Below are 14,078 nucleotides of genomic sequence, written 5' to 3' on the forward strand. Positions count from 1 at the left end.
CAAAAATAAATTCAATAGGAATCAGGGGAAAAAACCCTCCACTGATGGGAGTCATACCTAACACAATGGAAGATGATTGTGGTTGTTTGTCGGCCAAATATCCTAATCCCAAGACATTGTGACAGGAGTTCCTCAGGACAGTGTCCTAGGCCAAACCATCTTCAGCTGCTTCATCAATGACCTTCCCTCCATCATAAAATTAAAAGTGGGCATGTTCATTGACAACTGAATAGTGTTCAGTGTCATTCACAGTGCCTCAGATACTGAAGCAGTTGGTGTCCATCTGTAGCAATTCTTGGATAACATTTAGGCATAGGCTGATAAGTAGCAAGTAACATTTGTGTTACCAAAGTGTCAGGCAATGACCATCTCCACGAATAGGTAAACCACCTTTTTCCTTGACATTCAATGGCATTACCATCGCTGAATTTCCCACGAACCACTGACCAGAAGCTGAACTGGAATGTTACAGGCTGATGACCTTTCACTATTTCAGCATTTTCTGCTTGTATTTAATATTAATTGTCAGACATTAAATCAGTCAGAGGATGGAGAGAAACAGAAAAATGTCACAGCAAAACAGCTGAGGTTGCTATTATGCAGTTTGCGAGGAGAAATATCTGTTAGAACAGAAAAGTCTGGTCTCAGAATGCTCAAGTGTCACATTAATTAAAATGCAGTATTCCTTCTATTACATAAGAACTTTGAGCAGGAGTAGGCCATCTGGCCCCTCGAGCCTGCTCCACCATTCAATGAGATCATGGCTGATCTTTTGTGGACTCAGCTCCACTTTCCGGCCCGAACACCATAACCCTTAATCCCTTTATTCTTCAAAAAATTATCTATTAACATCAACATCTTGCACCTTGCAGAATAACGTCAGGCAACAAGCAATTTAGAAGAAATAGCACCAAGCTATTAGCCTATTTTTCCCAATTCTGAGCAGCTCCCAAGTGTCTCCCACAGCGGTTCAAAGCCAATCACTCTGTTCCAATCAATGCACCCTTCCTGGGCAAATAGAGCTCGTCTGTGAAGCTCCTTCAGTCCGAGAGTTAAGGAGTTAGTGGGATGGGGTTGATTCAGAAATAGGGGGCGGGATTCTCCGCAAACGGTGCAATGTCCGCTACCCGGCGCCAAAAACGGTGCGGATCAGTCCGGCATCGGGCCGCCCAAAAGGTGCAGAGATCCGCACCTTTAGGAGCGGAATTCAGCCGCTCCGCTGGCTGGCGGGAAAGGCCTTTGGCGCCACACCAGCCGGCGCCGAAAAGACTTCGCCAGACAACGCATGCGCGGGAGCGTCAGCGGACGCGCATGCGCAGGGGAGGGGGTCTCTTCCCCCTCCGCCATAATGAAGACCATGGCGAAGGCGGAAGTAAAAGAGTGCCCCCGCGGCACAGGCCCGCCCGCGGATCGGTGGGCCCCGATCGCGGGCCAGGCCACCGTGGGGGCAACCCCCAGGGCCAGATCACCCCGCACCCCCCCCCCCCACGACCCCGGAGCGCCGCCTTGTCCCACCGTTGAAGAGGAGGTCTAATCCACACCGCCTGGAGAGGGTTGACAGCAGCGGGACCTCGGCCCATCGCGGGCCGGAGAATCGCCCAGGGTGGGCCCGCCGCGATTCCCGCCAACCGGTGCGGCGCGATTCCCGCCCCCGCCGAAACTCTGGTGGCGGAGAATTCGGGACACGGCAGGGGCGGGATTCACGCCAGCCCCTGCCAATTCTCCGACCTGGTGGGGGGTCGGAGAATCGCACCCCTGATTCTCTTTGAAAGGCTGAAACGGTAACTCTGCTTCTCTCTCCACAGATGCTGTCTGGTGCAACGGCACTGAGGGTTTAACTACTCCACATAGGCTACAGCAATTCAGTTACATTCCACCACGTCTTTCTCACCAGCAATAAGGATAGGCAATAAATGCTGGCCGTGCCAGCGCCACCACATCCCATAAACCAATCTAAAAACCGGAGTATTTTCAGCATTTTCTGTTTGTATTTCAGATATTCAGCATCCACTGAATTATTTTTCAATCAAAAATTTCAACCAAGTTTAATATAACAGTAACTGAATTAATAGCAAAAGTCCTAACTTTTCACAGTAACTTCATTGAAGCCTACTTGTGACAATAAGCGATTATTATTATTAACAGAAAGCAGGTTGAAAGCGATTAATTAAAATTATTAATTTTAACAACAAGTTAATTAGATTCGAAGAGGCAGGAAAGGTTTTTTTAAAAAATAATCTTTATTATCACAAGTATGCTTACATTAACACGGCAATGAAGTTACGTGGTCGACACATTCCGGCGCCTGTTCGGGTACACTGAGGGAGAATTCAGAATGTCCAAATTACCTAACAGCATGTTTTTCGGGACTGGTGGGAGGAAACCCACGCAGACCCAGGGAGAACGTGCAGACTCCACACAGATAATGACCCAAGCCGGAAATCGAACCTGGGACCCTGGTGCTGTGATGCAACAGTGCTAACTACTGTGCCACCGTGTCGCCCATTTTGAACCTTTCTTAAAAAGAGAACAAAAAGTACTCAACTAAAATAACCCAGATGGAAGAAAGTTTAAAGGAACTAACCTGTATCTTAATAGGCCAGGTGAAGTTGTTGACATACACAAAAAAGGTGATATTGGGATTGTTGCGAAAATCAAACTTTTCGTTGGAGAAGCTATCCTTGTATTCCTTGATGTTGGTCTTTGAAACAATTGGCATTTCTTCACCTGGTGGTGTGCCTGAAGCACAGAATCAAAATCAGCATTTTTTCAAAATCGAATAATGTATGCAAAAACATGAAATTCAGCACTGCTAAGGGTGAGAAATTGTGGTCACACACAATAGCAAAAGAGCTCACAGAAGATGGAGACAAAAAATGTATAGAATACAACACATGCAGCAGAGCGAAAGCACATTTACGTACAGCTACTTTGATGTTCGACACAGCAAAAAAGCACCAGTTAAGTTTGCTCACGTGTGTAGCTACGATAACAACTTGTACTTGGATAAGAGTCTTTAACATTGGAAAACCTAACAAGACATTTCACTGGAGCTTATTATTAAACAAAATCAAGGGATATTCAGGAAGATGGCCCAAGGTTTGGTCACTAACCTGCATTTTAAGGGGCATCTTAAAGGAAGAAATAGAGAGAAAAGGGGTGGTGACGTAGTGGCAATGCCACTGGACTAGCAATCCAGAGGCCCTGGCTGATGTTCTGGGAACACGGGCTCTATTCCCACCACAGCAGCTGGTGGTATTGAACTTCAATTAGTAAATCTGGAATGTATTTTTAATTGAGCCTCGGTGACCATGAATCCATCATCGAATGTCGTAAAACCTGGTTCACCGAGGTCATTTAAGGAAGAAAACTTGACGCCCTTACCTGGTTTGGCCTACATACAACTACAGAACCACACTCTTAAATGCCCTCTGAAATGGCCTAGCAAGCCCACTACAGACCATCACAAAGTCTGAAAGGAATGAAACCGGACACCCAACAATAACTTAGAGATTTGAAATGACAGTGGCACACCTGATCCGACTGATCCTGCAAAGTGCTCCTTGTTAACAGCTGGGGCAATTGTTCCCACAAATTAGCCAAGCAACAACCCACCATAGTCATACCCACTTCAGGGATCAATCCTCATCTAATGAACCTTTGTTGCATCCTCTCTAAGGCCTTAACTATAGAGAGCAAAACTGTAAACAGCACTCCAGGTGTGGTCTCACCAAAGTCCTATACAATTGTAGCCAAGCCTCGATGCTCCGGGTTCCTCCCACAGTCCAAAGCTGTGCGGGTTAGGTGGATTGGCCATGCTAAATTGCTATTCGTGTCCGGAAAAGGTTAAGTGGGGGTTACGGGGATAGGGTAGAGGCGTGGGCTTGAGTAGAGTACTCTTTGTAAGGGCAGGTGCAGACTCGATGGGCCGAATGGCCTCCTTCTGCACTGTAAATTCTATAATCTATGATCCTTACTCTTGTACCCCATTTGCCAACATGCCAATTATTTTCCTAATTGTTGGCTGTATCTATAAGAAATGGTCTAGTAAGCTATTCAGTTCTGCAATTTGCAGTGTGTAATAAATGCTGGTTGCGCGAGTGATGCAGAAATAAGTTGAATTAATCCAGCATTCACATCCTTTTAGAGGAACAGCGATCCAGATTTTCACTACTCGGTGAGAATGTGATCCCTGATTTCACTCCAAAATAGCTCTAACTTTATCATAGCCTCCTGTTCAGGATTCTCCAACAACCAGACCTGGTATTTTAATTCTTTAAGTGTTTGTGTGTTCTGCTTGCTGTAATGCATTGGAATGCTTGTTTAGTTAACAAGTCAAGCTGGGAAATACCCTTTGAAGAATGGGAATGAAGTCTGGGAAAGCAGCCTGGTCTTACTGCTGATTTCTGTCCAACCATCGAATAGCTACATGAAGGGAAGTGTCTTTTTTCCCTATTATCTCATCAGGCAGAAGTTAAAGAATGTGGTAGATAGATGTACATCATTCCAAGGACCAAACAAGATAAATCACAAATTGTTGCTCCTAATTTTTGCAAAAATACACAACACATCAAACCCCATCCCCTTAATATAGTTAAATGATTGTCTCCATCAATCTTACCTAAAAAGCTACTGGACCACGTGATGTTGAGGTTGAAATTTTTCGATGCATTAATAAACATGTCCAAGTCTCGGTTTTGCTGAAAGGAAAATGAAAAAAAGATTTGTTTAAGAAGAGTTTTCAGAAAATTAACAATCAACTACCAATGGGGTGGAAAGAACAATAAGCAGTGCTGAGGATTGAAAGACTATGGGTCACAGCTGCAAAATTTTGAGATATTCCTAGCACCTATAAGACAATTATTTTAACTTTCGAAATCAGAAAAAACTTTGCACGAGAGAAAGACTAGGAGAACCATAAGATTCAGACATCACTATACACTCAAGCTCTGAATTCAGAACTTCACAAGATAAGGCCGTGAGTCTAAGTGAAGGCTGTAAAACATACAAAGCAGCCAAGATAATAACACAAAAGCCCACTCAGACCACGCAATTGCCCAGGTCTTCATCTGAAGCCTTTACATGTTTCCAACTCCATATTTCTCTGTCCCCTGCAGGATTTCTAAAAAAGATTGTCAAATGAATAGCCACTATTGCCTGATGAGATTTTATATCCTGTGGATTTGTCTGCAAGAAACAGGCCAAAGGCACACAAACTCACTTCTAATAGAGACACTGAACTAGATTAAAGCCCTAGCTAAAGTCAGTCACCAGAGATACTTACTTCCTCAGGGGTGGCTACAAAGTTGATGGCAGTGTAGTAACGATCATCCTCCTGAGAGAGGCTGAAGGTGAACTGGTAGTCGATCAGCAGAGTATCTGTGAAAGAAAAGAAACTAAAAGGATGAACTGAAATGTAAGGGACAGAAACATCCATTCAAAATATTATATACTTTTATAGGGTCTCTTATTGGGTTTTTAAAAATTAATTCATGGGATGTGAGCTTAGCTGGTTAGGCCAGCATTTATTGCTAGCCAGGTAGCAATGGATCAGGGTTCCAGCAGGTGTGCTGAGGCACGGACAGTGTCAAACAAAGTTAGAGGTGGAAGCTAGAGTCTCAGTGATGGCACAAATGTGATCCTGTGGTCAGAAGTTACATCTCTCGATCAAAACAATTCAATCATCAAAAACAAAATCAGGACTTGCAATTCAATGTGCCTATCCTGGTAGGAGTGACTACTTTGTCATTCTCCTGTCGATCAAGTCCCATCTTCATTCATGCAGTGCTGTTAGGTATTAGTAGCAGAACTGTATACCACAATCTGTAACCACATGGCCCTGTACATGATTTGTTCCAGGTGACTGACCCTATTTCAATGAAACATGTAGAAAACTACAAGCCGAGGGCAGCATCAGCAACAAGAGCTGCCAAACTGATGAAGCTGCAAAATATACCCAACTGTATTCTAAACAGCAGAAGCAACATGCAATGCAATTCTACAATCAATAGATCAGGTCACAGCACTGCAGCCCAGCCAGTCAGCCATGACTGGGCAGCACGTTAGCACAAGTGCATAGCACTGTGGCTTCACAGCGCCAAGGTCCCAGGTTCGATTCCCCTCTGGGTCACTGTCTGTGCAGAGTCTGCACGTTCTCCCCATGTCTGCGTGGATTTCCTACGGGTGCTCCGGTTTTCTCCCACAGTCCAAAGACGTCCAGGTTAGGTGGATTGGCCATGATAAATTGCCCTTAGTGATCAAAAAGGTTAGGAGGGGTTATTGGGTTACGGGGATAGGGTGGAGGTGAGGGCTTAAGTGGGTCGGTGCAGACTCGATGGGCCGAATAGCTTCCTTCTGCACTATGTTCTATGAATAGCCATATACAATTCAGCAACCATCAGGAGACAAAAACTCCATGAATGATCCTATTCTCATTAAGAGTGGAGGCCAACACAAGGGCAAAAGATATGGCTAAAGCTGCTACTAGCTCAGTGGTGTGCTTCTGATGCTTTTCCTCAGTCACGATACTGCATTTTCCACACTCTCCGACACTACAACTTCACAGTGGTCGAACGAAAACATGGAGGGTTTTCTCATGCCATATGGCATGATCTAAGGCTGTTTACTGTATCGTACCTGTACTTAATCTTGCTGCCACCTGTGTAATCACTGCTGATCACCATGTCATGTTATTATAATGATGTAGTTGATTGGCCTTATTCACTGTACAAGACACCCCATTCACTCAAGTGATTGGGTGAACATGTGGGTTCATTTATTAAGACTAGGCACATGAGAACAGTTATACATAAGTTCAAAGCTTGAGAACATCAGAGCTATGCCTGTGCTCAGCTCAAAGAAATAATGAAATGAAGACTTGATCACATGATGCATTTCCCTTCTCGTGACATCCTTCAAGGCATATTACAATAGGTTAGACCACATAAGGTGGACACTTGGCCTGGCCTGGCCTGTTCGCTCTCCAAAAGAGCGATTACCTAGTGCCACTCCCCCTCCTTCTCCTCGTAGCCCTGCTCATTATTCCTTCCCATATATTAATCCAATTTCTTCTTGAATGCCTTGATTGAACTTCAGAGCATTTCAGATCCGAACCACTCATTGAATAACAACGTTTTTCCCCATCTTACCGTTGCTCCTTTTGCCAATTAGCTTAAGTTTATGCCCTCTGGCTCTCAATCCTTCCACCAAGGGGAGCAGCATCTCCCTAGCTGCTCTTCAGACCCCTCAGGATTTTGAATACCTCCATCAGATCTTCTCTTCTCCAAGGAAAACAATCCCAATAATTCCAATCTATCAACATAACTCAAGTTTCTCACCCTGGTAGAAGCCTCGTAAATCATTTCTGCACCCATTCTTAATGCCTTCCTAAGAACTTGACGCAATACTCCAGTTGAGGTCAAACCAGTGTTTTAAACTGGTTTAACATCCCTGCTTTTGTACTCCATGCCCCGATTGATAAAGCCCAAGAGACTGTGTGCTTTATTAACCATTTTCTCAACCCAACCTGCTACCTTCAGTACTGTCGAGAGGGCTGCAAACTGTGGGAGCAGCTGCGAACGATACTGAGACTCAGCAGGGGTTTGGGAACCAATAGATAAAATAGATAATCGCTTATTGTCACAAGTAGGCTTCAATGAAGTTACTTCAATGAAAGCCCCTAGGAAATATGGAATAGGAAATATGAGGGGGGAATACAAGGATACACAAAATGCTGGGACGGATAGAAAGCACTAGTATACAGAATACTTAGTTAATAAGTGAAGTTGAACTAAGGAAGAAACTAATGATGTCTAAATCAGGGTTACTGGGCATGGATGCACAAATGCACCAAATACAGTAAATCAGATTGGGGCAATACAGGAATTGGTAGTTTGAAAATCACTAGTTTTAGTGTGACTATCATTTTGCAGGCTGAGTTAATATGTTCTTAAGCATTTTCTGCTAAAATCGATGGAAGCCATTTTAATAAAAGCAATCCAGTGTGATTGGAAGCAAGACAGATTAGTTAAGTAGACAGTCTTAATTACGAAACAATTAAATAATAAGTAATTCATTAATAGATATGTTAAAAAGGCTGGAAATGTAATTTTGAACACAAATTACTTTTGTAATTATAAGCATAATATTAACACTTGATTATTCATACAGACTTTTAAAGTGCTGTGAGAGAAAAGATTAGCGTGTGTTTCTCAGGCCGCAGAATAAAGAGATAACACGAATGTTAACTTTGACTAGAAGAGGAACTGAATAGGCTCCTGGCTTAAGGGACCGCAACTCCAGAAAGCAGCGTTGACCAATCATTAGTTGAGACACAAGTCTATCTCAAGGTGAGTGCAGTGGCCATCAGTAAGGAGAAGGTTCAGGGGAAACTGAAAGGTCTGAGGGTGGATACCTCACCTGGACCGGATGGACTACACCGTAGGGTTCTAAAGAAGATGGCTGAGGAGATTGCGGAGAGATTGGTGGTGATCTTTCAGGAATCACTGGAGGCAGGAAAGGTCTCAGAGGAGTGGCAAATGGCAAATGTAACACTCCTGTTTAAGAAGGGAAGGAGATGGAAGACCGGAAATTATAGGCCGGTTAGCCTCACTTGGGTTATTGGTAAGATTTTATAGTCTATTGTTAAAGATGAGATGGCTGAGTACCTGGAAGTTCATGATAAAATAAGACTGAGACAGCACGGTTTTGTCAAGGAGAGGTCATGTCTGACAAATCTATTACAATTCTTTAAGGATGTAACAAGGAAGTTAGACAAAGGAGAACCAGTGGACGTGATATATTTACATTTCCAGAAGACCTTCGACAAGGTGCCATATAGGAGGCTGTTGAATAAGTTAAGAGCCCATGGTATTAAGGGTAAGATCCTGGATGGATAGAGGATCGGCTGACTGGCAAAAGACAGAGGGTGGGGATAAACCAATCTTTTTTAGGATGGCAGCCAGTGACTGGTGGTGTACCTTAGGGCTCGGTGTTGGGACCACAACCTTTCTCAATATACATTAACAATCTGGAAGGAGGAACTGAGGGCATTTGCAGATGATAAAAAGACATGCAGGGGGACAGGTAGTATTGAGGAAGCAGGGGGGCCGCAGAAGGCTAGGAGAATAGGCAAAGAAGTGGCAGATGGAATACAATGTGGAAAAGTGTGAGGTTATACACTGAAGTAGGAAGAATGGAGGCATAGAATATTTTCGAAATGGGAAAAGGCTTCAGAAATTAGAAGCACAAAGGGACTCCGGATTCCTAATTTTGAGATTGTCTTAACTTTTTTTTTTAAATTTAGAGTACCAAATTCTTTTTGTTTCCAATTAAAAGGGCTATTTAGTGTGGCCAATCCACCTGTCCTTCACATCTTTGGGTTGTGTGGGTGAGACCCACACAGACATGGGGAGAACATGCAAACTCTACAGACAGTGAACCGGGGCCAGGATCGAACCTGGGTCCTCAGCAACGTGAGACAGTAATGCTAACCACTGCGCCACCGTGCCACCAGCCTACACACCTTCTCTTAAGGTTAATGTTCAGGTTCAGTCGGCAATTAGGAAGGCAAATGCAATCGTAGCATACATGTCGATGGGGCTAGATTACAAAAGCAGGGATGTACTTCTAAGGCTGTATAAAGGTTTGGTCAGACCTCATTTGGAGTATTGGGAGCAGTTTTGTGCCCCGTATCTATGGAAGGATGTTTTGACTTTGGAAAGCATCCAGAGGAGGTTCACAAGAATGATCCCTGGGATGAAGAGCTTGTCATACGAGGAGCGGTTGAGGACTCTGGGTCTGTACTCGTTGGAGTTTAGAAGGATGAAGGGGGATCCCATTGAAACTTACAGAATACTGAGAGGCCTAGATAGAGTGGACGTGGAGAGGATGTTTCCACAGGTAGGAAAAACTAAAACCCGAGGCCACAGTCTCACGCTGAAGGGACAATCTTTTAAAACGGAGATGACAAGGAATTTCTTCAGCCAGAGGGTGGTAAATCTGTGGAACACATTGCCGCAGAAGGCTGTGGAGGCCAAATTACTGAATGTCTTTAAGACAGAGACAGATAGGTTCTTGATTGATCTGGGGATCAGTGGTTATGGGGAGAAGGCAAGAGAATGGGGTTGAGAAACACATCAGCCATGATTGATGGGCCGAATGGCCTAATTCTGCTCCTATGTCTTATGGTCCAAGATAAGAGATATAGTTTGAGAAGAAGCATTGTTCTAAAACTGTGGCAGCATGTGTAATTAGCTAAAGAGCAATGGGTTAATTTTTAAAATTATTATTGACAAGTTATAAACCAACGGCTATTTTCCAACAATTGGATAAGGTGAGCTTTCAATTTGTACGGTACAAGAAAGGGGTCTCGAGAAGCCACTTTCGGAGAAAAAGTCAGTCAGAGGCAGAGAAACAGGGGACGATGTGAAGAGAGACGTAAAGAGAAAGATGTGAGTATTGAGAGGGAGAGAGAGAAGTTTATGCGAGGCAGAGAAGGAGAGAGGTGCGAAGAGAGTGATGCTGAGAGCGGTCTTCGAAGTTTTTCGAAGTTGATACTTGATGACCTGCTCCGAGAAGGGCGGTGAGAAGTCAGCTTTCTCCTCTTACTGTTAATCACTGCAAAGTGCTGTTGATTGATACTTTGCTTTTTATCTGACTTGTTACCTTTTTAATGATTAATAAACTTTCTGAATTATCATTTAAAATGTTCTTTCTTGCCATATGGTTAAGTCACTAGAACCTTGCGTGATTTACGATAAGAAGGGTTATTGCAAACAAGTAAACCCATAATCTCATTTATAAGAACTTAAAATTAAATCTTACTGAAAAGCACACATTGCATTGTGGAAATATGATGCTGTGGCAATAACCGAGGCCTGGCTCAAGGTAAGGCAAGATTAGACTATGGGTATTAATAATTCTAGAGTACAAGGTGTTCAGAAAAGATGAGAAGGAAAGGGGAGGGGTAGTGGTATTGGTTACGGACAGCACTGTAGTGCTGGAGAAAGAGAATGCCTCAGGGGTTTCAAGGGCCGAAGGATGCAATATACTTGCTCAGTGTAGTCTATAGACTGCCAACTTGTGAGAATGATATAGAAGAATTACAGAGAGGCGCAAACATTTAAGAGTAGTTTTAATGGGGCACTTTAATTACCCAAACGTAGACTGGGATAGTGGCAGTGAAAAGGGCAGAGAGGGGAGAAAGTTTCTAGAATGCGCTCAGGAAAGTTTTCTACAGCAATGTGTGCCCAGTGCAACAAGAAAGAATGCACTGTTGAACCTGGTCCTTGGGGGTAAATAGATCATGTATCAATGGGGGAACATTTAGGAAATGGTGATCATTGCAGTGGAAGGTTAATGATGATGCTGGAAAAGGAAAACAGGCAATCCAGAGTAAAAAGAATTAACTGGGAGATGAGCTGACTTCAAAAGGAACAAAGGGTTGGGAGCAAAAATCGTAGCTGAACAATGGGCTACCTTCAAAACAGAAATGCTCTGCAAACAGTCAAGATATATTCCCTTAAAACTGAAAGGTAGGGCAAACAAATCCAGAGCTCCTTGGATGAAATTAAGGTAAGGGAGAAAAGGTGTGCTGATGACAGGTGTCAGGGAGAAAATACTTTCGAGAGCCAAGAAGAATAAAGAGGGTTCAGAGGGGAGGTGGAGGAGCACATTGGAGAAGCAGAGAGAGATTAGGAGGAAACGCTGGCAGCCAACAGGGGAATCCCAAAGCCTTCTATAGGCACATAAATAGCAAAAGGGTGGTAAAAAGAGTAAGTCCGATTAGGGACCAAAAACGGATTTACACATGGAGACTAGGGACATGGCCGAGGTATTAAGTGGATACTTTGCATCCACCTTCACCAAGGAGACAGATGCTACCCAGAACATGGGAACAGATGAGGAAACTGTACATCGAAGAGCTCAAAATTGATAACAAGGAAGTGTTGAATTGATTGTTGGCATGGCACCAGATGTGCAGGACCAGCTGAGATACACCCAAGGATATTGAAGGAAGTGAGAATGGAAATTGCGGGATCGCTGGCCATAATCTTCTCGGCTTTTCTAAACTCAGGGAGGTGCCAGGAGTGGGGAGTTTCAAATGGTACACCCTAGTTCAAAAAAGGTTGTAAGGATAGCCTGGGTAATTGCAGGCCAGTCAGTTTAACATCAGTAGTGGGCAAGTTTCAAGAGACAATTATTTAGGATAGAATGAGTTGACAGATGGAAAAATGTGGGTTGATCAGGAGGAGTCGGCATGGATTTCTAATGGGGAAATACTGTTAAACGTAAATTCTTCTGACGTGGTAACAGAATGGGTCGATGAGGATAATGCTGTTGACGTGGTGTAAAGAGACTTTCAGGGGGCATTGTTCCACACAACAGACTTGTGAGAAACGTTATAGCTGATGGAACAAAATGGACGGTAGCATGTGGATACAAAATTGGCTGAATAATAGGATGCAGAGTGTAATGGTCAATGGATATTTTTCAGGCTGGAGGAAGGTGTTCTCCAGAGGTTGGAATTAAGACTCTTGCTTTTCCTGAGATGTTAATTGTTTAGATCTTGGTTTGCAGGGGACTATTTCAATGTTTGTGGGTGACGCAAAACTAGGGGCATTGTAAACAATGAAAAGGGCTAGGAACTTCAAAAGGATATAGTCAAGACGGTGGAGCGGGTAGATATAGGTGGCAGACTGAAAGGGTTAAAAATTATACAGGTTTAAAACCACAGGCTGCTAGCTGCTAAATTCTTCAAGACAGAAAACTAGTGAAGAGAAAACAGTTGTTTCACCTAAAATGTCTACAGATACAACTTAAGGATCCTTGCTATATTAATTATAGGGAGGCTGGAGTCACACAGTTCACACACGAAAATTCAATTGATCACTACTGCAGCTGTGTGCTAGACAAATGCACTTGTCAATGGAAGGGGAGTATAGTACATCACTGCTCAGGCAGATCTTTATCTTACTCCTGTCTAGCAGTTATTAAATAAGTAGAGGCGAATACATGATTGGCGATATTATAATTAAACATGCATGCCCATATTATGAGTGGTTAATTATATTCAGGTATTATACATTATGCAATCCCAATTATTAGCTGCCAATGGATACAGATAATTTCTACACACCAATGTATGCTTTTGATTGAGATAGGTTAATTACTTGGAAGATGAGCAAAAAGTATAATTGCCCTGTATTTTCTATGATTACGGAACTGGCAAGCCACCTAGTGGGTGCTCAGCTCCCCTGCTATAAAGTTCTTGCACTGAAACCCAAAGTGTCTTCTGGTCAGTTGGGGAATGAGGAACACTGTAATCGAATAGGTGTGTAACTCCCTCAATTTAATGTGGAGAAGTGTGAGGTGTTGCATTTTGGTGGGAAGAACATGGAGGTACAATGAAAAATAAGGGGTAAAATTCTCATGGAGCAGATGGATTTGGGTGTATTTGTGCATAGATCGTTGAACAGACGGAGAGAGCAGTTAGCAAAGCATGTCATATTCTGGGCTTTATTAATAGAGACAGAGTACAAGATGTATGCTGAATCACAGAAAAATACAGTACATAAAAGGCCCTTCACCCATCGAGTCTGCACCGCCTCATGAAAGGCACCTGATCTGCCAATCCTAATCCCATTTGCCAGCACTTGGCCCATAGCCTTGAATGTTAAAACGTACCAAGTGCTCATCCAGGTACTTTTTAAAAAGGATGCAAGGCAACCCGCCTCAACCACCCTCCCAGGCAGTGCATTCCAGATCTTCACCACTCTCTGGGTAAAGACAGTAGTTCCTCAAATCTCTGCTGAACCTCCCACCCCTCACTTTGAACTTGTATCCTCTCGTAACCAACACTTTAACTAAGGGGAACAGCTATGCCCTATCCACCCTGTGCATGCCCCTCATCACCTTTACACCTTGTTCAGGTGGCCTCTCAGTCTTCTCTGCTCCAGTGAAAACAACCCAAGCCTATCCAACCTCTCTTCATAACTATAATGTTCCATCCCAGGCAACATCCTGGTGAAACGCCTCTGCATCCGCTCCAGTGGAATCACATCCTTCCTATAATGTGG

At 43.5% G+C, this 14,078-nt stretch overlaps 1 protein-coding gene across 1 annotated transcript in view; it reads right to left on the bottom strand.

Annotated features, from left to right (window-relative positions):
* The window catches only part of atrn (attractin), a 471,138-nt gene that overhangs the window by 237,145 nt on the left and 219,915 nt on the right, over positions 1–14,078 (bottom strand). The window contains exons 22-24 of the mRNA XM_072497666.1: positions 5,285–5,379; positions 4,622–4,700; positions 2,585–2,739 (exon numbers count right to left, since the gene is read on the bottom strand). Coding sequence (XP_072353767.1) covers positions 2,585–2,739; positions 4,622–4,700; positions 5,285–5,379 — 329 coding nt within the window. The remainder of the gene's footprint in view (positions 1–2,584; positions 2,740–4,621; positions 4,701–5,284; positions 5,380–14,078) is intronic.

Source organism: Scyliorhinus torazame, chromosome 3 (genome assembly GCF_047496885.1).
Source record: "Scyliorhinus torazame isolate Kashiwa2021f chromosome 3, sScyTor2.1, whole genome shotgun sequence".
NCBI classification, from domain to species: domain Eukaryota; kingdom Metazoa; phylum Chordata; class Chondrichthyes; order Carcharhiniformes; family Scyliorhinidae; genus Scyliorhinus; species Scyliorhinus torazame.